Source organism: Megascapheus bottae, chromosome 8 (genome assembly GCF_031878675.1).
Source record: "Megascapheus bottae isolate mThoBot1 chromosome 8, mThoBot2.hap1, whole genome shotgun sequence".
Taxonomy (NCBI): Eukaryota; Metazoa; Chordata; class Mammalia; order Rodentia; family Geomyidae; genus Megascapheus; species Megascapheus bottae.
Genome location: NC_143516.1, coordinates 20,937,754 through 20,964,115, shown reverse-complemented (window position 1 = coordinate 20,964,115; position 26,362 = coordinate 20,937,754). Strand labels below are relative to the sequence as shown.

Sequence of the window (26,362 nt, the reverse complement as noted above, 5' to 3'; positions counted from 1 at the left end):
TTTATGGAAAATACCTCAAGTCAGTCTCAAGCTCAAAGAGGATATAATATGCTCTAAAGTTCCTTGTACCCAGCAGGCAGCCCAACAAGTACTTTCTAAATGAGTAAATCTTATCATTTGTTATTAAACTTTAAAGAAAAATACAAGTCTTCTTCCTAGGGACCACATGTGTATTGTATGTAAGATAGAGATACAATCGTCATAGAAATAATTCTACAAGTGAGAACAGGAAAACCAAGTTATAGCTAGAAACAGGTAAGACTAAATTAGTCACTGACAGAAAAAGAAAAATTTCATGTAAAAGAGCCAGGAAGCTCAGTTGAAAAAAAGATGCCACAGAAATCCCAACTCATATTTAGTGACAGTGAGGGAGACCCCACATTGTGAATGTGTAAGAAACAAAAAAATAGTGTGGACTCTGACCCAGCTAAGGCATTTGGTTACCAAAGAAATAGCTTCCACAATTCCAAATTACGCTTTCAAAAAATGACTTGATGGACAAGGGCCTTTTAATGCTCAACACAGAAAATCTTTATTATAACCTTCAGCAATTCTTTTTCTATAGTTAAGGAAGAAAAATGCCCAGGCCAATGATCACCTAGTCCAAAGCCCAATTCAGTTACTTTCCTGTGAAACAGATGCACAACAGTTGAAGGAAGAGAGCAACTCAGATCTTGTGTGGTTTGACTGGAGTCCATTTCATGATGATTTAAGCAGCCTTCTAGTACAATCTCTGGTGCTTTCCATAAGTCTCAGCAAATAAATTCATTTACTACCATTCCAAAAAGAAAGACACATCTTAAAATGAAAGTGCAATATAAGCCCTTTTTTTGTGTCAGTTGGCAACTTGCAATTTTCCCAGGAGTGATTATGAATACTTCTTTGCACCTAACTATAGCTTTAACTTTGTCATGTAAAAATAAATATGTCAGCTGCACACTGTTTCCATAACTGCATAATTGGATTCCTAACAATGACAAACAAAACACAAACAAACAAAAACCAGCCATTCGCTAGTCCACTGCATTTGGAAGCATGGTAGACATTCTGATGCGTCATTCTTTTATCTGCAAAGAAAAAAAAATTTCCATAACCACACTGCAAGAATAAGAAGAAAAAAGACTATGATAGTAAAATACTTATAGCAAGGAGAAATTTTCTTATGACTGTCCTCTATTCCCTAGCCAAGCAGTTTGTAAGATTTTTCTGTAATCTCTCTATTAAGCTCCACAAGAAAATCCACTGTGGATGTTCCTTCATAAAGAATGATGTGATTTCACCTGATGCTGATGACAAAGCTGCCATGTGGGTTTATTGAGGTCAGGGCTGACCACGGTGCCAAGTGCTCTGTGTGGCCCTTTTCATTTCACAGCGACTCTAATTATCCCATTCATAAATAAAGAGGTCAGAGACCACTGTGTAGATAAACAGACCGAAGAAGAAATGTACTTGTGCTGCTACAAGTCAGTGCAGCAAGAACAGAGACAGTTCAGCTTCAGGACCTTTCTCTCCAATCTCTGCTCTCCATTGAGTTCCATAGACACTTTATATAAATGATGCATGTAATTTCAATACTTAAACTTTTGGGAGGAATATTTAATGATGGTTCAATAATACTAATTCATGTGATTCCTAGTATATCAACATTTTCATTATATGGAAAATGTGTGCATGTGTGTGCTCACGCACGCGTGTGCAAGCACTGGTCCTGAACTTAGGGCCTGGGCCCTATTGTAAGCTTTTTTTTGCTCAAGGCTAGTGAGCTCTACTACTTGAGCCATAGCCCTACTTCCAGCATTTTGATAGTTGACTGGAAATAAGAGCCTTACAAACTTACCTGCCTCAGCTTGCTTCAAACTGCGGTCCTTAGATCTTAGGCTCCACAGTAGAATTACAGATTCACGCCACTGGCACCTGGCGGAACTATATTCTTATAGACATTATAGATTCTTGCAGATTTCCTTTAATTCTGATCAATTTGTCAGTAGAGAACAGTTTAGAATTCTCACTATGTGATGAAATATCTCCCCATCAGTCTTTTAACTTGTTAATGTTCATTTCTTATCCTAATATACTATATATTTAGCTATAAAATCTCAGTCATCATCCTTAACAAGTCATCATTATTAAAAAAGAAGAGAGAAAAGAACCAAGAACAAAGATTCAGTCACTTCAAAATACCTCAGTGACAACACCAGCAGCTATTGTAGAACCACTGTAACGCAGCATAAACCTCCCCAGCTCTTTGAAGTCTTTGTAAAGCTCAAGGGCTACTGGTCTTTGTGTCTGTATCTCCACCAATGCATTCTGGCCTTTAGTCAATAACCTAGAAAGAGGGGTGGAAAGGAGCAAATATTGTAAAGGTGAGTGATATATACTACCAATACTTCACATTCAGTCAATAAACTGACTTTGTCTTCTAAAAACTAAAAGGAAATATGTAAAGAGTAATTCTCAAATTTTAAAAAATTAGTCACTTAATAAGTTTAGATTTTAATCTTCCCAACACAATTTCTGGGACTTAAAGTGCCCAACACCCATCCTGATCAATTATACTTCATTCCCTAAAGAACTTGTATTCAGTTATCTAATAAAGGAAACTGCTGGGTACCAGTGGCTCAAGCCTGCGATCCCAGCTACAAGGAGGCTGAAACCTAGAGGATCAAAGTTCAAAACTACCTGGGTAAAAAAAATATGTGAGACTCCCATCTGCAACTAATCAGGGAAAAGTCAGGCTGGAGACCTCAAGTTTCAGGTGGTAGAGAACCTGCCATGAACAAGGAAGCTGAAGAGGCTTTTAGCCCCTAAATCCAGGGGAGGGGAAAAAAAGAGAGAGGACAGGAGGGGAGGGGAAGAAAAGGGAGGGGAGGGGAGGGGAGGAGAAAGGAAAGGGAGGGAATGAAAATATTAATCTTTTAAGTGCATTTAAAAAAAAGAAAGATATAATGCCCTGTATCTTTCCCAATAAAATGGCTGCTGCCTTGCTTTTGAGACAGGCTCTCACTCTCACCTCAGGCTGACCTCCAACTTGCTCTCCTCTCCTCCTGTTCTACCCCTGCAAGCGCTAGAAGTACAGGCATGTACCACCATGCACCATGCCTACCACAACTAAAATTCAAATTTTGAAATTGTGCATTAGGAGTCTATGCTTCATTGTTTTTTATTTATGTTGCTTTTGATTTTTGGTTCTGGGAATTTAACCCAGAGCCTTGCTCATGAGAAACATGGTTCCTGCCACTGAACTATATATACCTCCAGCCTGAGATAGCTCTACAAAAGTAGCCAGACCACTCTAAATCTGCCTAGCCCACCCCATCTCCATCTCTTCCCTCACATGGAGCTCAGGCAAAACTACAGTTTTTGTTGCTGTTGTTGTTTTGTTTTTACAATATACGTATAGGAAATGAAGGATCACAAGTGGATCCACACAAGTAAGTAAACAAAATCTCTGTGTGGGCTGGCTGTGCATGTATCCAGACTTACTGAAAGAAGGAACCCAAAAAGAGAACATTTTAATTCAATCTTAGTGATCTCTAGAAAGAGAACAGAAAACATAAACTACACTTTCTGAATTCAGGGACAGAACAACTGAAACAAATAAGTTCTTTATACAATACAATACATTAACATCTTCAAATATGGACTTTAGATTATTTCAGTCCTATGTTCAGGAAGAAGATAATATCTCTTCATGACTTATGCTGAATTTAATTTCTACAAAGTTCGACTCCATTCTGCATACAACAGTCAAATATATTATAGTGTGTATGAACTGCAATGAAGGAAAAATGCCAAGCAGTACTGGTATGAAATAAGAGAAAAGGATAGCATAGAGGCAGGTGATGAGGAAACCTAGTAAAACATCTCCAACTCTAGGATCTCTGGGCTAGGATTTCCTGGCAGCTGGGGGGGAGGGGAAATCAAGAGTAGACACAATGTATCAATTCTAATTCAAAGTTTTCCCATTTTCTAGGTCAAACAACCTAGCTTTTATATAAATTTTACCTGACCAAAAGAATCCTTTATATCATGAGAGAACCAATTCAGGAGAGATACTTGTCTTAAGATTTCTATCACTGGTAGACATTTTACACTCTTGCCCAAAAGAGCCACCTTCACACAGAGCAGAGCAGCTGCCCCTCTTGACTAAGAAGCAAGGCTGGGTTTCTACTGTGAAGCATCTCTCCTCCACCTGCAGATAGTCCACTAACTCAACTAACCACTCTGGCAGTGGTTTAGCAGGTACACCTTGGTAGCACTCAAGGACAAAAAAGGGGGTTTTGGGTGGGTTTCCCCACAGGGCTGAAGTTGAGGAAAACCCCAAAGCAGAGGCAGCCAAGCCAAACTGAGATAGCCTTCAGTTTAATTACACTAACACACCTATATTTTGTAATATCTCCTATTAGCTTTTATATTTTCTGATTCCAGTGCACTTTACGTTTCTCAGAAAGTTATCTCCTTCAAAAAGTTCCAGCATGGCCAGGCAAGATAGTTCACGCCTGTTATCCTAGCTACTCAGGAGGCTGAGATCTGAGGATCGAGGTTCCAAGCCAGCCCAAGCACCACAAAGCCCATGAGACTTATCTCTAATCAATCACCAGAAAATCCAAAGTGGCGATGTGGCTCTAGGGGTAGGGTGGTAGCCTTGAGCTGAGGAGTCAGGGACAGCGCCCAGGCCCAGAGTTCAAACCCCATGACTGACAAAAAAAAAAAAAAATCCCAGCATTGTTTCAGCAAAAGGAGAACTATCCACACTTTGTCCTGGATATGGATACTAAATGGGAATCAAAGAAGGCAGACCGTGATCATCAAAATGGTGATCAAAAAGGCTCCTGTGGACTAAGAACAGAAAAGAAAATACTTTCCAAGAAAGAAAAGGCAAGGATGCAGAAGATGTAGGAGACTATATTCCAACCAAACAGAATGAACTCATTAAGCTGGAAGAAAGCCTAAGTTTAGGTGTGAAACTAGAGGGAGGACATAATTGAAATTCATCTTATAAATTACAGAGCTAGCTTTTGAAATTTTTGGCTTTTTATACCATCAGTATCTAGAGATTGATAATACACATATATACATTTATAACTACCTGAAATTTATAGCTAAACAGGAGCTTAAGTGTGTAGTTTCAGGTTTAATTCAGCCATAAAAAAAAAAACTTTGAGAGCAAGCAAAAGCAGATTTCTCTTACCTGAAAACTTACACATATGAGCTTATCTGTAAGGAATGTGCTTATACTGTTAATGTTTACAATTTCTGCATTAACCTACTCACTTGGGCTTTTTCTTTATGACTTCAGCGGTGCTTTTGCTTAAGATGCTAATCAGTCGTTTAATAACAGCAGGTTCACTGACAGTCTGATAGTGTAACAGCACCTAAAACAAACAATTGCAACACTGAATAATGCCTGTCCCTAAGGGCACTGTGTGAACTTCAGCAAATTGCATAAACTTCCTGTCTTTTTCCTTTGGAACAGGGAGGATAACAACACCTTAAGGTCGTCATAGAGATTTTATCATTTAGAACATTTAGATGCAGTGAATTGCAATCTGTCTCTACCTCAGTTTTGTCAGCTATACCACAGGAAGTTTTTAACTACAGGGTGCAAAGAATCAAACAGGTTGAGAAGGTGCCTAGCATAGTAGATGCTCAACACCTATGCAGCATTCCATCATCAAAAGGCAGTGTCCCACTCAGCAGCAATTCATGTGTTTATTGTTGGGTAATGAGTATAAACTATAGAGAAGAAGAAGAAAAATAACATTTTAAACTTCCCTAAATACCAAGTAGTGTTTGATTTAATCTTATTTCTGCAGGAGTTTAGATAAGCACTGAAATCTATCAGATGTAAGTTCAAATCACTATCATTCATAGCAAGCACTACAAAATTCCCACCCTCAGGTTCCTTATACTGAAATGAGGAAAATCAGGAAGCGTTATTTTATGTAGTACTTGGCACACAGAAAATGTTCAGTTGATGACTTAGTTTATATACCAGCTATCATTGCCAGTGTTTGACATGCATGGAAAATACAAAAAAAAAAGTTTTGTAACAATGTGCCCTTATAGCTATCAGAGCTGAGTTAGCTACCACTACTTATGTCTGTCATATAAGGGATTGATATGTAATTTAAAAGATATGCAATTTAAAAAATATGTAATTTAATGTGGCCATGGCACTATATCTCACTTAGATCAGCTGGAGAGACAAATGTCAAGAGTTCCCCCCCTTCAGTTTACTAAAGGGCCTGCAGAAAGCACATAGAAGGTCTGGACCAACCCTAATCCAAAGCAGAAGAATACAGGATGTTTATTATTTGAATAATAAACATTAAGTGTATAAGCCACAAACACCAGGAATCCCTTCATTATATCTGAATTACAGGCTATATTCCAGCTACAATGAAAAGACCAAATTCCCAGTAAGTAATAAAGCTATCAAATTTTAATTGGTTTGTAAATACTACTTTTATGCTGCTTTGTTATACAGACACAGACACTTCAAACCTAGACTTTCCTAGACAAAATATAGTTTGCCTATTCAGAAAACAAAAATGTAGGGCTGGGAATGTGGTTTAGTGGTGGAATGCTTGTTTAGCATGCATGAAGCCCTGGGTTTCATTCCTCAATACCACATAAACAGAAAGTCAGAAGTAGAGTTGTTGCTCAAGTGATAGAGCACTAACCTTGAGCACAGAGAGGCTCAAGGATAGAGCCTAGGCCCTGAGTTGAAGCCCCAAGACTGGCAAAAAAGAAAACAGAAATGTAGGTGGAGGTGTAGCTTAGTGGTAGATCTTTGCCTAACATTACTTAAAGTCCTGAACTTCATTTCCAATACTACAAAGACAATAATCAATGAAATAAAACAAATACAAGGGAGATAATAGATATATAATCCTAAATATTATGAAGCTACCAAAAATCAAGACGCACACAAAAAAGGCAAAAAGATAAATTAGTAAATTTACTTCCTAAAAGTTTACATTTGTCTAAAAACTAAGTCAAAGAAAATACAGGCAAATTTGGAAATTAGTATTAGATTTGTCTCCACAGCATCTTACAAAATTACAAGTTAACAAAATTCTTGTTAAATAAAAGAATTTACATACAAATAAGACAAATGATTGTATTTTAATTCATATAAATATTATATGATATATATTATCTATGGTATATACATATAACTTAAGCCATAATTCAAAGCAGTCTGTACCAGAGTGTAAAGAAGGGAAAAAGTACTGAATTTCATATTACTATTCATATAGTCATGACCTCTTAGAGTATCCAGATCCTCATGTATGAATGTAGACAATATTAACACAGATCAGTCTCTTTTACCTACAATTCCCAAATCCCAGAAGACTGATAAAAGTTGCTTTTCCAAAGTCAGTTATAAATCTACTTAAATAGCAAAACTAGATTTGAAATAAAACAAATTTATATACTCTTGTGTATCATATGCAGTATTAATACTGAGAAGGTCTGACATGGAATATTAATGCTGCCTTGAAGGGTATTTCAGTATTGGCCAACCACATGTTAGCATTTTATATAATATATATAACATTTGTTTTTAAAATCCTGAATCCTAAAACACATAAACCTGAAGGGCTTTAGGTTAGAACCTTGCTTTATGTAAAGTTTTAAGGTTCAAATTATCTAGTGTTCTATAAAATGTAACAGGCTATATGATATTAGCTGACAAATAATTATTTTCCTTAAGTTCTAAGACACCTACTTAAAAATATTAATATGTACATGTGTATATATATATGTGTGTGTATATACATATACATATATATCTATAGACATACATGTATATGTATACACACACATATATACATATATATGTACACACACACACACACACACACACACACACACACACACGGTCATTGGTCATTTTCCTTTCAACAGAGTGCCAAGGTCCTTAAGGAATGGAGTTTTTTCAACAAAGGGTATAGAATAAAGATAAAGTATTACTTAATACCATCTACAAAATGTAACTGAAGGTCAGGGTCTGGGGAAGTGGTGGCAGACATTATGTCCAGCTGAGAGGCACAAGTCCCTGAAACAAGAAATAGCTCAAGTAATGGATAGGAAGATAACGCTTTCAAACAAAAATAGAAAAAAAGGAGCAGAAGAACCTTAAAAAGAGGCCAGGAACTGATGGCTCATGCCTGTAAATCCTAGATTCAAAGAAGGCTGAAATCAGAGGATTGTGGTGGGTGGGAAATAAGCCTGGGCATGAAAGTCCATGAGACTCTTATCTCCAATAAAACACTCAGAAAAAGCCAGAAGTAGCACAGTGGCTTAAGAGGCACAGCACTAACCTTGAGCAAAAGGAGCTCAAGACCCTAAGTCAAACCCAGCAACAGAAAAATAAATAATAAATAAAAAACATAAAAAGATAAGAGAGGCTTTGAGACCTGTCCCTGGCTACAAGTAAAATTTAAAAATCTGTCCCTTACCATGTCATGAGAAAGAGTATCAATGTTTGTGAAGTTATGTACCCTTTATCTGGTGAATATAATGTAATCCTTCTATTAATTACAATTAAAAAAAAAGAAATCTGTCACTTGTGACTAATACACTGCTGACCTTTGATTTCGTTTCTCTTTATACATCTGAATTCTCCGTCCTATTTTTTTGTCACCTATAGTTAGAATAACTGTTGTCTAGAAGTCTAAACATAAACAAGAAAACAACTAAATAAATATTTGAAAAAATGAACTCAAAATGGATCACTGACTTAAAATATATGCGACAAAATTGCAAAGCTTTATAAAAGCTTCATATGGTATTTGGCAAGGATTTCTTGGATATGGCACCAAAAGCATAAGGAAAGTAAGAAAAACAAAATTACTTCAAAATTAAAAACTATAGTACAACAAAGGACATTGAGAAAAAGATAACCCAAAAACCAAATGGTATTTTTGAATTCTACATCTGATAAAGGATTAACACTCAGAACAAATAATTATTATAACACAACACACATATACATACAATTCTAATTCAAAAAATGAGGCAAGAACTTCAATGGACATTTCTCCAAAGATACACAAATGGCTAATAAGTACATAAGAGGCTCAATATCACTAATCATTACAAAAATGCAAATAAAAATCACATGGGCAATTACTGTTGAATATAGTACTTTTAGTTTGTTACAATAAAGTTATAGAAAATAGTGATGCTTACATAACATGCATTTCATTCCATGGAGTCACACTGAATTACATGGTCAAGATTCCTTTATATGTAGCTTAATAAATCAGAAAAGAACCAAACCAGTTAAAGTCTAATGTATTCTATTGTTGTTGATTTTAAAATATACAGCTTACCATTTAAACAAAGGTCAATTTACATATACTTATGCAGCAGCAAGGAATTTGTCTCTAAGCAGCGAAACTTTAATTGCTTAGGAAACATTTTCTTGCTCAAAAAAATTTTTTTTCTGAAAAATTTGTACAGAGTATGATTTTTTTTCTGATCAAATTTCATTTTGGTTTTTATGACTCAATAGATGCACGTGAAATCTCAAAACGCAATGCCAACACTTTCAATTCATGCTTATTTTTATTTTAAATTTGTAGACAGGAAGACATTATTGCTATTCAAAGTAGCTGTTGACCTCTTGACCTCTCCACCTCTCCATTGGCAAATATAATTTGGAGGAGTAAAAATACGTCATAACCAACCTCTCCACTTCTCCCCATAGACATACTGGTTTCTATGAATGAGTTCAATTCCCTCAAAAGCAATCAACTTGTAGTTACTTGCCAAGTGATAATATAAATATATAGCAGTTAAAAATTACATATTTTCAACCATAACTATTATTTGGTGAGATACTTTTATTCCCATTTAGTAAAGAAATTCTACAGAATTATTGACATACTTGAGCAGTATTCTACAGTTTTACATAACCATTTATAGAAACGAAGAATAATAAGCAAAGTCAACAATTATCTCAAATGAAAATGTATAATAATAAGATGAATTTGCATGAGATAATTTATTCCCAACCCCTAAAACACTAATTTCAAAAAGCTGGAAGTTTAGGGCTGGATATGTGGCCTTGTGGTAGAGTGCTTGCCTAGCAAGCACGAAGACAGGTTTGATTCCTCGGGACCACATACATAGAAAAAGCTGGAAGTGGTGCTATGACTCAAGTGGTAGAGCTCTAGCCTTAAGAAAGCCCAAGGACAATGCTCAGACCCTGAGTTCAAGCCCCACGACTGGCAAAAAAAAAAAAAAGTCATTAAATTATTAAATTGAAGTTAAATTATTCCTGTCTTAATTTCATTTGAAACACAGTAAGCATTCAATACTGAAAATGATCCATTTATACTTTCAAATACAAATTTGTCATTGTTACATATAATCTATATAACATGAGCTATTGATTAAAAAAACCTAACAAGAAAATAATTAAGTTACAAAAGTGAAGCATGAAAGTATAGAGTATGGTATGAAATCTATGAAAAAATACACTTAAAAGAGAAATTCAGCCAGGTGTGGTGGCTCATGCCTGTAATCCTAGCTACTCAGGAAGCTGAGATCTGAGCATCAAGGTTCAAAGCCAGCCGGGACACAAAAGGATCTTAGACTCTTATCGCCAATTAACCCCTAGAAAATGGAAGTGGGGCTTGGGTCAAGGGTAGGGCAGTTGCCTTGAGCTGAAGAGCTCAGAGACAGTGCCCAAACCCAGAGTTCAAGTCCTATGACCCCCCCCTCAAAAAAAAGCAAAATTCAGACTATTCACGAGCAATATATTTCCTATATAAGGAAAAGTATGAGATAAAATTCTCTTTTCATTTAAAATGTGTCTTTAGTTACTGCCGGCAGTGTTATTACACCATGCAAGTCTGAATGTGTCACTTCCCAGCACAATTAAAATGTACCATTCATCAAATGATCATCAGGATATACATAAATATTAATTTGCAGACATACGAGATAGATAATATGAATATAAAATACACTGAAACACGAGTATCATAGATTATGCTTGCAATTAGAAAAACTATTTCAAAGATGTCTGAAGTTTCCAAAATTTTCTAAAATAATCACTTATAATAAAAAATGCAAATAAGTGTATTAAGCAAAATGGAAAGCCAAAAGACTCAAATTCAAAATACTAAATAAAATTGAAAATACAGTAAAAAGTCTCCTTTTCCAGATGAATTTTACTATTGTCACAGTTTTACCTGGTTGACTATGACATGTTTTCTCAATGCCTATTGAAAAATCATTAGGCTTAAGAAGTAAAATAAAAACCAAACCAAACATAATATTCAAATTGTACCTTTATGATTTTTCTAGGTTAGAATGAGATATTTAGAATGAACATATCTAAACACATCTAAAATTACTACTTTTCGATAAGATTGAATTTATAAAGGCAAGAACAATAAGACATTTTGAAACTTACAGGAAATCCTTTAGTGATAGGAACTTCAATATTAAAGATGAGGATTCGGGCTCTAAAACGAGTACAAGCTTTAATGGGTTCTTTGGGGCCACAAAATATGCAGCCAACACTGTAACAACAACAACAACAACATAATGAGGGCGGGTAGACTAGGGATAAAAACATTTACATTCATTACAAATATCTCTGAAACTACTTAAAAGAAATAAAAACAGGCCAGGAATGTGGCCTAGTGGTACAGTGCTTTCCTAGTATGCATGCCTTTATAACACATACAAAGAAAAAGAAAAAGCTGGAATTGGTGCTGTGGACTCAGGACTAGAACACTAGCCTTGAGAAAGCACAAGGACAGTGTCCTGTACCCAGAGAGTTCAAGCCCCATGACTGGCAAAGACAGAGAGAGGAGGGGGAGGGAGGAAGGGAGAGAGGGAGGGACGGAGAGAAAGAGAGAGAACTAGGCCTGTCAGGAACTGTTGATAATTTATTCCCTTTGAGATAAAGCATTGCTTTATACATTACAGCTTTCATTCAAAGAAAATCTGTGTGCTGTGTTAACTGCAGTGTTTGGAAGAGTTTGCTAAACTTACCCCAAATGTCTATTTTTGGCCAAATAAGATCTAAAATTGAGCAGGTGGATTGTAAAAGGGTTTTCAATCCCATACCCCAAGCAATGGCTGCTTACGCTTATTTTTTTACTCACTTGATTTTGATGATATCCATCCCCACCAAAGTAAGACTAACATGATCGCCTGCCGCTGCCCAATCAACGGGTTCATCATGAAGAGTGATTCCTGGAAATGAGTAAGAACCAAAGCATACGGTGAAACACCTCACTACCAAGCCATAATAACCAGGACTGCTTGGCTGGTTTGTGCTTCATCAGTCTCTACTCATCATTTTCAATTTGAATGGCCTGAGAGTGAGAAACATAACCGTGAGCGTTGAGGAAAACACACTTCTTTTAAGACTTGACTCTTCCAGATCACCTCCTAAACTGAAAGTGACTTGCATTTGCCCATAAAAGGCTGATTTCTGCTCATTTAATCACCTATGTCAAACTCGTTTATACATTCAAATGATGATCTATAAACAGGCCCTATTCAACTCTTACTTAATATTAATGGAATAGTTCAAATTGTTTCTCATGGCGGAAGAGACAAGAATGGGGAAGGTCATAATGTCTTACTATCTTAAGTTTTACTTTGATGTTTTGTATTGTTAGTTGGATTTGGGTTTGGGTTTTGAGTTTTGTTCTTTGTGTGAGACTTGGTCTCAATAAATGGCCCCAGATGGCCTGGAACTCTCAGGCAGCCTGCTTTGGCCTCTCAAATGCTAGGACCACAAGTATGAGACACCATACTGAGAAGCTTTTTAAAATTAAACAACCAACAATATTCTGTGTTCTCCACCCTGAGATTAACCACGTTCAGTCAGAATTTCAAATGTTCCATTCACAGCTCTTCCATCATTCCTGTCCCAAGGAGAATCTCTTCTCAGGAAGAGATAAACACTGGCAAGAGAGACTAAAGAAACAGTAACAAGGGGCCCGGAGTTTGACCTAGTGGTAGAGACCAAGGCAAAGCCTTGTGACCTTAGTCAAGTCAAGGCTTTTAAAGACCGCCCTTATTTTCTGATTTTATGTATTAAGTTCCTTTCCACTGTAATGTGGATCCTCTGATGAAGAGTGTATAGGCCATCACTGTAGAATAGTTCATCACTAGACATTATTTATTATAATTCACCTATATCTTCATAAGAATACACCTTGTTCCTAGGCATCATACTCTTTCTTTCATATTGCTTTTTTTCTTTTTCCAATGTAGTATACTTAAAGAACCAATTCTTACTCTTACAGCTCAAAAGTTGCCCTCAGTTTTATGTATGGGTACATCAGCATTAATCTGAAAAGACGGGTATAACTCATCAAGTATGAAAAGATTCTTAATTCCAAAACTGTTAATATTTATGATACTAGAAGATAGTTATCCAACCAGAAATAGTGGTGTACATCTGTAATCAAAGCATTCAGAGCCCTGATCAGGACAGGAGATCAAAGTTCCAAAGCACATGGAGCTACACAGTGAAAACCTGTCTCAAAAAAAAGTTTATCAAATGTATACTAATTAAATGTAATTATTCAATATGTTATAACTAATAGAATTATTCAATATAAAATTAAAATGATCATATATGGCTCTTCTTTACCCTAAGAATGAGAGACTGCTGTCTTATACTTATCTTCCTAATAACTGGGAAGTGCTTCCCTACCACTCTACATATTTAATATGTTAATAAAGTGAAAAATTGATTTAGAATCTCTATTTGGTAGTAGCAGGTTTTTTCAAGCCTCATTTTTGGAATACTGTAGTTAGAGAATCACAGTAGCAGTTTAAATAAAGAGAAATATTCATAGAATAGTCCAACAAAAGCAGTCTGGTCAGAAGTGAAGGCTGAGAGCCTGAACTCCCTACATTAGAAGAGAAGCTCTCAGGCATGGCACTCTCCCTGATGCTTCTCAAGCTTCCCTTTAAAGAACACTGATGAGAGGTAATTCCTGGAGTTCTTTGTGAAGAAGGAACAGAGAAGAGAGAAGAAAAGGATGGGGGACTTCAGAGGTGACTAGATGAACATTTAAGAAAAGTCACAGGGAACCTGTCTTAAGCTCTGTGATGATTTTATGATTATGGTCTTAGTTCACAGCTGAGGCCATAAAAATTCATATTTTCAAAATTAGTATATAGGAAATTAGTATTCAATTCTTAAAAAAGAAAAAGTAGGCTCAGCATCATTGGCCCACACCTATAATCCTAGCTACTCAGGAGGCTGAGATCTGAGGATTGAAGTTCAAAGCCAGCCTGAGGAAGAAATTCCACAAGTCTCTTATCTCCAATTAGCTGGCAAAAAAGAAGCCAAGAGTGGAGCTACGGATAAACTGGTAGAGCACTAGCATTGAGCAAAAACCTTCAGGAGTTCAAGCCATAGGATTGGTAATTATATACATATATATATATATATGTGTGTGTGTGTTATATTATTAAATTACATTTATTATACAATCTATATATTATATATAATTTAAAATAGAAAAGAAAATCAGAGTTGCACTTGAAAAATATTGAGCCATAAAAATAATACTTTCTAATATGCACATTACTTTTGACCTTAATAGCAATTTCATAGGCTCTAGCAGGTCAAAAGAAAACAGATAAATGGAAATAACGTTGTTTTTTATATTTGACTGGACATGATGGCACATGCTTATGATCCCAGCACTAGCAAGACTGAGACAGAGGACAACCACAATTTGAGGCCAGCCTATCTTACATAGCAACACAATGTCTTAAAAAAAGGGGCGGGGGGCTGAGAATGTGGCGTAGTGACAGAGTGCTCACCCTAGCATGCACAAAACCATGGATTTGATTCCTCAGAACATAAACACAAAAAGCCAGAGGTGGTACTGTGGCTCAAGTGGCAGAGCAGTGCCAAGCCCCGTGACTGACCACACACACACACACACACACACACACACACACACACACACACACACACCCAAGAGCTAGGGATACAAGAGTACAAGAGGCAGCATGCACAAGGTCCTTGGTTCAATTCCCAGCTGGGGATTGAAAAACAACAAAAAAAATCCTACCTTTAAGCTGAACAAATGAAGTGTTCATTCAAACATTTAAACTACTTAGATGTAACTCTACAAATAAACCAAACTGAAAACAACAGATTAAAGTTGTTATAAATAATACTACTTAACACTATAAAATACCTTTAATTTTACAATGAAGTCACAGTCTTGGTTGGAAGCCAGATTGTAAGTATAGAACATAAAAGTATAGAATACAAACTTTTAAAATGTATGTATGTATATACAACAGTATATACATAAGGCTAAGAAGACAAATAATTAATAACTGATATACATAAAAGAATATATGAGATCTCTGAGCAAATGCAATGGCTATGGCAATATAAAGCAGTCTGTTTTCAACATTAGGTTATCTATGTCTGTCTCATTTAAGCCTTATTTTACATATATATACACCCATATATGTATTTATGTATATAAAGATATACATGTACATATGTATGTATATATATGTGCTCTTGACCAAAGATAGTATGTATGTACAAGCATAAACAATTAAACCCGTTATTCTGAAACACAAATTTGAAAAAGAGACTGTTTTGCCACTGACTAGTATCAAGTTGGGTTTAGATCTCACTTCTTCTTCAGAACATGATTTAAAATCTGTCAGGTGCCTACACAGATGGTTTAATTCTAACCAGGCTTTTTGAATCAGTACCAAAAACAGAATGTTGCCACAGTTAGAATGTTCTATGTATCTACATAGTCACAACAGAAAAAAAAATCGCTCAATGTTTTTACATATTAATCTTTAACAGTTAGTATCATTTTGACAGTCAGTTACAGTTTTAGTAAGATATTTACTTTGGAGTTATAACTAAACTACTTTTTTAAAAAGAAAACCTGCCACCTAAGGCCTGATTAGCACAAGCATCTTGCTGATGAATACCTTTTGCAGTACAAGTTTCATTAGGAGGCATTGCCAGCAGTCGGTCACCAGTCTGAATATAGCCAGCTTCAATTTTACCAGTCACACAAAAGCCAGATCCTTGATCTGTAAAACATGTCAAAGTCTTATGATTCATAGAATAGTATTATCTGATTAAGACATATTTAAGTCTCCCCAATTCTATAAAGTGAATCTTTCAATAAACATCATTTTAAATATAGCATAATGTCTTCAAGTTTTGCTTTTTTTTAGAGATGTGTATTTATTCACTTTACAAAGAGAATGGTATTAAATATGCCATAACAGTTCCATATAGACAAACACAATTGTACATTGCACCCTCAGCCAGCTCACGCAGCTCACACATCTCCTCCACCCCACTCCCCTTCAAGTTTTTCTTGCAAACAAATATACTTTTTTTTTTAAGTGACAGTCAGGTATGAGTGGCTTATGCCTGTAATCCTAGCTACTCAGAAGACTAATATTTAAAGATTGGTTCGAAGTCAGCCTGGGCAGAAAAGTTTGTGAGATACTTATTTCCAATTCATCACTAAAAAGCTGGGAGTGAAGCTGTGGCTCAAGTTGTAGAGTAATAGCTCAGGAACAGTGACCAGGTCTTAAGTTCAAGCCCAGGAATGGCACGTGTGCGCATCACACACACACACACACACACACACACACACACACACACACACACACACGCACGCACGCACATGCTGCATCTCATTCCTTTTTTAATACTTGTTGAATAATTACTAAATATTGAGAACTACTAAACACGAGATAAAGACAAGAATGGGAAAAATGAAGACTTTACTGACCCAGGAAACAGCATGTGCAAAGCCAAAACTGAGTAGGAGTTTGTGGAAAGAGCCAACATTGTTTGGGAGCAAGAAAGGGAACTAGATATCAAATAATGAAGGAAAGGTCAGGCATGAGGCAACGTAAGTAGGTAAGGCAGAAATAATAAAAGAAGCCTCATAAATTATACTTACTGTTTGACTTTCACTCTGCATTAAGTAATTGGAAACCAATAAACAAAGGTGACTTGATGGCATTTCTGTGTTACAGTGGAGACTGATGGAAATGAATAATGTATTAGCCACAAAAAGGGACTCAATTCAAGAATCTAGAATGATGAATGACAAGTGATAAGTAGTGATAAGGTCACTGAAGGATAATGACAAAAGGGATAATTCCAAGTTGATGCATTGAATAGGAGATAGGAAATAGCAAAACCTATTTTTCCCTTGGAGAATTTCAAGCATCTACACAAAGTTGTACCCTAGTGGGTACCAATTACACCATGTTCCACAAGCACAGTATTTTAGGAGCACTCTCCTGAGAGAGTATACACAGAGGCAGAAGAGCTGGTTTGGTAGAGGTAAGAGCTAGGAAATACCAATATGCAAATAGTAAAGACACTTAGGGTAGTCACTTTATAAGGAGCATTCACAGTAAGAAGATGGCTGAAGTGCTAGGGCAATTTCAGAGGCAGAGCATGAAAAGCTCACAGGAGGCAGGGAGAGATCACAAAATACAAAGGAGAAAAGTTCTCAGGTTGACTTGTTTACCAGTATCAGACATGAACATCAATTAACACAGAATAAAGAATAAAGAGAGAATTGGAATATGAAGTATGCGCTAACTTTTACAAACAGATCCCTGGGTGATCTTAGCAATAAGATATAGGAAAAAGCAGAGCAGTCAGAAGCTAGCAAGTAACCTGGAGAGAAAACAGGAAGTAAGAATGTAGACACAGGTCCTACCCTAATTGGTTAAGAAACAGTGAATGATCCACTTTGGGTGGAGAGTATAGAATCTAAAAGGAACTAATGTGAAAGGATAGCAAAGGATGACATTTTCTTAACACTTAGTCAATGAGTATAAAATGAGAAAAGGAACTTAAAGAATTTCCTAGGTAGAGGAGCCATGTGACTAGAACCAGGCATTTTAAGATTAACTTAACAGTGAGGAAATAGCTCAGTAAGGTAAGCCTAGCATACTTGAGGTCCTATGTTCAATCCCCAAATCCCCACCACACACACACACACACACACACACACACACACACACACACACACACACACAAATTGACACTGATCCTTGTATCTAAATAGAGATGGAAGAGATGAAGGGAGGACAATAGAATAACTTTAGCCCAAAACAGGAAGACAGCAGAAAATGGAAAGGAGTTCCATGCTAAATAAGCCTGGCGGAGGCAGCACATACCTTTGAAGACATCAGACACACATAATCTAAAAGGCTTGTCAATAGATCGTTGAGGAGGCTTGAAGGAATCTGGGAGAAAATGGCAAAAACACCAAGTTGAATTTAAAGGGGCTCTAGATGTAGCTCATCAGTAGACTATCTGCTTAGTGTGAACACAACAGGCTCAATTTACAGTACCAAAGAAAAATTGATTTTACCCATTCCAATGAACTCATCATTAAATCCTTACCTCTACTGAACTACAGGTAACAAACATTAGTAGCAAATAACTGATATTCATGCACTTTGTATTTATAAAATGTATTTTGTCATGTTAAATTTCAACAACAAACCATGACACTTAAGCCTCAGAAGAAAACTGCTAGTTGAAATATTACTCATGTATCCTAATACTGCTCATATGTTATCTCTCGTGAAGAACTCTAAATAACCTTTATTATTAAGTTTTAGTGCATTGTAAATAGAATGCCAGAACACTTACCAATTTGTTCTAATAAACATAGTCCTTTATACCATTTGGTGAGCTCACTTGATTGTGATCTTGTGATTAGATTTTCACCACTGAGACCACTTGTAGGAATAAAAGCTACATCACTCTCCTATTTAAAATATTGAATGTATGAAAGTTATTACATTGTTTAAAAAGAAACTTAAAAGATTCATCATTACTATACCTGCACCAAAATTTCTAAAGCAACTATAACATGTTTTTAAAAAGCTAAGAGCCCACATAGGATGAGACTAAGCGAAATGAACTCTAGGATATGGAAAAAAGAGGTTTATCTTTGTGGTTGTTGTTCTTAATGTGAAGTTATTTCTTTTCTCTTTTTTCTCCCTTATCTCATGTGGTTAATGTATCTGACTTTGTTTCCTAATATATTGTATATATGTTTATTTGTTTATTAGAAATGGGAAGGAAAGAGGAAAAATAAGATGATGGGGGGATAAGGGAAGGGGAAGGGGGACAAAAACATGAGAAGGGGTATCAATGTTTGAGAAGTAATGTACCCAACTATCTGACAAATGTAATTGTAACCCCTCTATATATTACCCTGACAATAAAATACAATTAGAAAAAAAAAACTAAGAGAAATACAGAACTATAGCCTTGAGGTATCTGATCCAATGGTGTAGTTTCATTTTTGCTTTTATTTGTGGTAAATACAAAAATTTACTGCAAAAATACTGAGGCATTTTTATCTAGTTTCACAGGCGGGCACATAACTGATTTGTCTTTTCCCCCCAGTCATGGAGTTTGAAATCTGGGACTAGATGCTGTCCCAAAGCTCTTCAGCTCAAGTCTAGCACTCTACTGCTTTGAGCCATAGCACCACTTCCAGTTTTCTGGTGGTTAAATGGAGATAAGAGTCTAACAGACTTTCGTGCCCTGGCTGGCTTTGAACCATGATTCTCAGATCTCAGTTTCCTGAGTAGCTAGGATCACAGGCATGAGCTACTGGTGCCTGGTTACATTACAGATTTTTTCTGGACAAATTTTTCTCCACCAATATTCTTTGTGACATTTACAATATGTAATGGGAAGGTTTACAATATGTAATGAGAGGATTTCGCCTCTATAAAACCCAAGCCAAACATTCAACATGAACAATTTTAAGGTGAAGTAGTCCAAAGAAAATATTACATACATATACCAGAAAGAAATAACAAGCAAAAAATAGTTAAGCATATTTAATAAGATGAGCATAAAATTGGTTGCATAGTTTTCTTATATCAGTAAGATGACTTACAGAAATAACCAAATAAAATTCATACCTTAAAACCTGCTTGCTTAAGAAACTGCCCAAGTTTTCCAGTAATCTCTTGAAATCTTTCTTGTTGCCAATTAACCTGGTAAAGATCCAACTTACTTTTAGAACTGTGCCTTCAGAATATGATATATAATATTTACATTTCTACAATAAACTATAATCAAGATTATAAAATGTAATATAAAAATCTATCAAACAAAATCTACTAAAATTAAAAATTGATCAATTAAAATTTAATCTTAATATGGCCTAAAATTAATCTTTCCTAAAACAACTCATAATTTCTAATACACTTAGAATTTTCAATATATATTAAAAATTTGATACCAGGATGAAAAAATATTTCAATATGAACGCATGATAATATGTAGTAATATTTAAGTATAAATGTACCAATATCTGAAACTTATGTGGAAATACATGATAGATAAGATAGATTGATAAGGTTGATGAGGGATAAAGAGAAAAATATGATCAAGGCATTAGTAGAATCTTAACAAGATACACACAATATTGGTGTTCGTAATAAAATTCCTTCAATTTTTCTCTACATTTGAAACTACTAATACTAAAATACTATAGGAAAAACTGAAAATACATGTAATAATACTGTAAAAGATCTACTAGAAAATGTAAGTATTTATCTGATCCAAAGGTAAAAACAATGACTAAGTAAAAAGTTTAAAAAAATATATGTTTGAATATATGCTCAACTACTTCTATAGACACTTACATATCCACACAAAACAACTGGAAGCCTTCAGAAGGATGGGACAATCAGGAATAAATCATGTCATTAAAATAAATTAAATCATAAAAGTAGTATCCAAGAATTATTATTAGAAACACACGAGAATATTGCTTTTGTCCTAAAACTCAATGTTGTAAATGATCATTGTGTGCACCAAATAAAAGAACTCCTAATATATATATATATATATATATATATATATATATATATATAAAATTGTTGCAATAAAAAAAGTTTTTAAGTTCTGAAAATTCATTTTGAAAATGGGAAGGCATTTTTGCCTAAAAATTCCTCATAAAAGTACTTGTCACATGGGCATCCACATGGCAAAAATAATATTTGAATTAGCACCCAAAACAATTCTGATACCTGATCCATTTTATTGATTGCAACTGCAAGTTGTGTCACTCCAAGAGATCGGACCAAGAGGCCATGTTCTCGAGTTTGTCCTCCGGTCTCAAATCCAGCTTCAAACTCTCCCCTGCTGGCATCGACAACTAAGACAGCTACATCAGCCTAAGGAACCACAAACAAAACAAGAAAAAAATAAAGTTACCTTAATCCAAAGGTCAAGTTATTCAACAATTTGGTCAGACTTTAAACTTAAAATCAAACATCAAATACAAATGAAACATGAGAACTGTATAGATTATTTTTGTTTGTATGTGTGGATTATTTTTTTCATACATTTTTTATTGTAATTAATAGAAGGGTGATGGATTATTTTTATTTGTTTATATGTGTGCAAGTGACTGAGGCTTGAACTTAGGAACTGGACACTGTCACTGAGCTTTTGTGTTCAAGGTTAGTGCTGTATGATTTGAGATAATGCTCTACCACTTGAGCCATAGCACCACATCTGGCTTTTTCTATTTGTATGTTATCCAGGAATCAAACCCAAGGCTTTGTGCAGGCTATGTAAGCAGTCTCCCCCTAGGCCACGCTCCCAGCCTACTTCTAGCTTTTCTGATGCTTAACTAGAGGTAAAAGTCTCACAAACCTTCCTACCCAGGCTGGCTTTGAATTGCAATTGTCAGATCTCAACCTCCTAAGTAGCTACCAGCTAGATCAATTTTTTTTTTAAATTTGTAACAATATGTAACTCTCAGTATGCCAAAATAATGACATAAAGAGCAGTAACAAAATGTATCATTGATTATTTAATAATTGATAATTGAAATACCTAGGCAAACAGGAAAATATAAACAAAGTAGAACATATATGAAGGATGAATACTATCAACATATAAGTTAAAATATTTCAGAATTAAGCAGTTCAACTTTTAACTAGTTCAAAAAATTTTGAAATATAGTGTATTTTCAATTTTTAGAATTAAAACCTGAGTATCACATAATTTATATAAATAAATCAGTGTACTCTACTTAGGTAAGGAAATATCTGGTACCTGGGCTGCACCTGTAATCATATTTGGAATAAAATCTTTATGGCCTGGAGCATCCATTAATGTAATAACTTTGGTTGCCGTTTCAAACTTTGTCATGCCAACATCCATTGTTACGCCCCTTAAACAAAACAAAGTACACTTTGTTAACAGTCGTTGATACAGGTTAAATAACTTATTGCCTAAATGACAATCTAAGTAATGAGAGCCTTATTATAGTTATTTCAAGTAACTGAGCTATCAATTGGGGATAGAACTTTTTAAAAATATTTTTATTGTAATTAATAGATGGGTTACATTATATTCGCCAGATAGATGATACATTACTTCACAAACATTTCTCATGTTTTGGTCCCCATTTCTCTCCCTCCACCCCGGCCCCTCATCTTGTTTTTCCCCCTTCCTATCCTATTCAAATAGCCATATAAACATGTATACAATAGATCAGATATCAAGGTAAGATACTGTAACAATATGAGATAACCAAGGGACAGCAAAAGAGATGAGAAATAACATTGTACATTTAGGACAACAATCACTCATTATATGGCTTTTGTTTCTATATCCTGGAGGTCCTTTCATTCAGCCTTCATGCTATATGGCCTTATGTATTTAGGTTTTGCTTTATTGTAAACCTCTGTTAGGAAAGCCCAAGGTTCGTACTGATTATGACAAATGAGGGAAATCATTGAGCCTATGTGGGGATAGAACTTTTTTGGGGGATAGAAATTTTTGTTGTAGTAAAATTGTATCTGTATGTCTTTTTTTCTTTTTTTTTTTTTTGGTCAGTCGTGGAACGAACTTTGGGCCTGGACCTTGTCCCTGAGCATTTCAGCTCAAGGCTACCACCTTACTCCTTGGCTTGGGCATCATCTCTGAGCTCTTCAGCTCAAGGCTACCACTCTACTTCTCAAGCCACAGCACCACTTCTGGTTTACTGGTGATTAACTGGAGACAAGAATCTCGCATACTTTTTAGTGTCTAGGCTGGCTTTGAACCATGATCCTCAGATCTCAGCCTCCTGAGTAGCTAGGATTACAGGCTTGAGCTACCACACCTGGCTATCTGTATGTCTTTTAAAACAAGCTGGAGATACAGCCTAAATTCAATTAAAATACTAATATTTTCCATTTTTTATAAGATTTAGTGTAAGATATGAACAAAAAGGGAATATAAGGACTTTTAGAGAAAAATACTCACATAAAAAATAATATGAGGGGCCGGGAGTTTGGCCTAGTGGCTAAAGTGCTTGCCTAGCATGCATGAAGACCCAGGTTCAATTCCTTGGTACCACATATAGAAAAAAGCCGAAGTGGTGCTGAAGCTCAGGTAGTAGAGCTCTAGCGTTGAGAAAGTCCAAGGACAGTGCTCAGGCCCTGAGCTCAAGCACAGGACTGGCAAAAAAAAAATAATAATATGAAAAACGGGGGCCGAGAGTTTGTCCTAGTAGTAGAGTGCTTGCCAAGCATGCACAAAGGCCCACGTTCTATTCCTCAGTACCACATACATAGAAAAATAAAAAGCCAGAAGTGGTGCTGTGGCTCAAGTGGTAGAGCTATGGCCTTGAGAAACGTCCAAGGACAGTGCTCAGGCCCTGAGTTCAAGCCCCACGACTGGCATAAAAAAATAGTATGAAAAACGATCACTCTATAAGGCAGATTTCCCTAAGTTCTAGTTTATGTTACACTACTTACAGAAATAAACTCATAGAACTTTTGTCAGAAAAGCTGGTCAGTATGTTACTCATTTAGAAAATAGAACAAGTTAGAGATCCCTAATCATTTTCAAAAGAGGCAAACAGAAATTTGATTTATATCTTTTTTCATTTTGTTTCACTGAAGACCAAACTTCTTGTAAACCACAAAAAATTAAGGTTCAGATTTTAAGAAAGCCCGAGGAAAGTCTACAAGAACTATGCATCATTCTCTACCTGGGTAATCTAGAAGGGGACATAATTTGGGCAATAAACTAAGTTTACCCCAGGATCATCCAAAGTAGTAAAGTAGTTTTTCCTTTTACTTACAAAAACAAGAAAGTCCCAATAATCACTGCAATAAACTACAAGTTTAACCAAGATGTACTAACAAACTTTTCTTCATCTCTTCAAAGAAATAGATAGGAATTATTTACATTTTTAAAATTAGCCTACTATAAAATTCTAATATACAGTCTGTTTTTCAAAATATGGCCACTGTCCAACCAATTTTTCTTTCTAGGGTAGAATATAGGTTTATAAAACTATACACAGTTCAAAAGATATCTAGAAGGAAAAATAAAGATCACCATGACATAAATTGTTATTAAAAAGCCAATGAATATTGTGACCTGCTTTATGGAGAATTGTCTTTATGTAGTAATGTACGTTAATACTAGGAGAAAAAAAAATTCCATCTAAAAAGCATGATGATCCAGACCAATTTCTAATATAGTAATACAGATTTTCACAGGTTGTTAGCTATTAACTTTGAGATAGTTGGTACATGGGCCATTTCACTTTATTAAGGTTCCATCTGCTTCTTCATACATAACTACCATAATCATGCCTATTATGGCTCTATAAATACCTCTAAAAATACTATGTAGATGTATGGATCTATATTCTCCTGTGAAAATCCCTCCAAAACTAGCATTTAACATTGAAACAGAAGAGAAGTAACTGACTAATTACTATCTATATGGTAGGACATAAGGCTTTTTTTTTCCTTTTTCTTTGCCAGTTCTGGGGCTCGAACTCAGAGCTTTTCCAGGGCTAGTGCTCTACTATTTGAGCCACAGAATGACTCCCGTTTTTTTCTGTGTATGTGGTACAGAGAAATTTATTCTAGGCAAGCACTCTACCACTAGGCAACACTCCTAGACCCAGGATATAAGTTTAAATTATTTTTTTGACTCTCTCATGAAAGTAGGTATACAAAATACAAAAAATGAATTATGGGGCCAGGAGTGTGGCCAGTGGTAGAGCATGTACAGTGGCCTAGCATGTACAAAGACCCTGGTTCAATTCCTTGCTACCACATACATAGAAAAACCTGGAAGCGGTGCTGTGGCTCAAGTGGCAGAGATCTAGTCTTGAGAAAGCCTAAGGATAGTGCTCAGGACCTGAGTTCAAGCCCCAGGACTAGCAAAAAAAAAATTATGTCTGCTATCTTGAAGTCACTGATCATTCTAAAATCTACACAGAAATGAGTTTAGTAGAGTTAACTTTCCTTCACTAGGCCAGCATGGATGAATACACCTGCAATCCCATCACTTAGGAGATTAAGGCAGGAAGATATTAAGCTTAGTGCCAGTGCTCCAGGCTGATGTGCACTACATATTAACCACCATTACAAAACAACTGAAAACAAAACCCCAAACAATAAATAAAGTCTTATAACTGTAACTCAAAATGAAGACAACTGGACATCCACCTAGGAATGTGACAAGTGAAATTCCTCCCATAGAATAATTAGCTTTAGTATTTGTTTCCTCGTTGTGTGTGGTGGCTTTGTTTTATTCTGTGTTAGATAAACACTCTTTTCATCTATTTTCATACATTTCAAGAGAAAAAATGTAATTACAATGAGAAAAATAATTGACATGTGTCAAATCAATAATTTCCCTGATAAAACTTTTTTTCTAAAGCATTTCTGTGCTTTATATAATACATGCTACAAATTTACTTTAAATATTGATACTATTTCAAATTGAAAATTCTGAAATATTGAGACTACCTTTCCCTTTCTTCACCCGTTTCATCCAAGACCCACGCATATGCAAACGAAGCTTTGCCAGCCTTTTTAGATTCTTGTTCGTACTTATGCATAGTTCTTTTGTTCACATTACCCAGAAGATAAAGCAAATGGCCCATCAGAGTGCTTTTCCCAGCATCAACGTGACCTAAGAAAAATTAAGGATTAATACTAGGTCCACTTTCAGATATTGTTTGCATTGCAGCATTGCATAAGTAAGTACAAATGACAGCTCAAACATCTCAACAAAGAGTAAAAGGTAGATCTCTTTTGAGAGAAGCTTTCCCAGTTTTGGAAATGCATTCTCTTTCACTTGCTTACCAAGTGAAAGTGCCACAAACAATCTAAAGGCTACCTTGGCACCTGTCATTATGTCACCAGGGTGACAGAAAGCATTATGATGCTTCCTGCTTGCACATCACTATGCCCACAGAGGAATGCATGTTCCCATGCCACCCCTGGAAGCTGTCAGGTTACTACAGAGCTGACTGAG

At 35.7% G+C, this 26,362-nt stretch overlaps 1 protein-coding gene across 2 annotated transcripts in view; it reads right to left on the bottom strand.

Moving 5' to 3' along the window:
- Positions 1-507: 507 nt before the first annotated feature.
- Hbs1l (HBS1 like translational GTPase) overlaps positions 508-26,362 on the bottom strand; it is a 69,318-nt gene continuing 43,463 nt past the window's right edge. For both annotated transcript variants that reach the window (XM_090338090.1, XM_090338091.1), the window contains 12 exons: positions 25,852-26,017; positions 22,142-22,259; positions 21,106-21,252; positions 19,990-20,064; positions 18,698-18,815; positions 18,217-18,285; positions 15,985-16,089; positions 12,141-12,231; positions 11,441-11,549; positions 5,275-5,375; positions 2,182-2,326; positions 508-1,067 (listed from right to left, as the gene is read on the bottom strand). In XM_090338090.1, the coding sequence (XP_090194216.1) occupies positions 1,056-1,067; positions 2,182-2,326; positions 5,275-5,375; positions 11,441-11,549; positions 12,141-12,231; positions 15,985-16,089; positions 18,217-18,285; positions 18,698-18,815; positions 19,990-20,064; positions 21,106-21,252; positions 22,142-22,259; positions 25,852-26,017 (1,256 nt within the window). In that variant the 3' untranslated portion in view covers positions 508-1,055. The remainder of the gene's footprint in view (positions 1,068-2,181; positions 2,327-5,274; positions 5,376-11,440; positions 11,550-12,140; positions 12,232-15,984; positions 16,090-18,216; positions 18,286-18,697; positions 18,816-19,989; positions 20,065-21,105; positions 21,253-22,141; positions 22,260-25,851; positions 26,018-26,362) is intronic.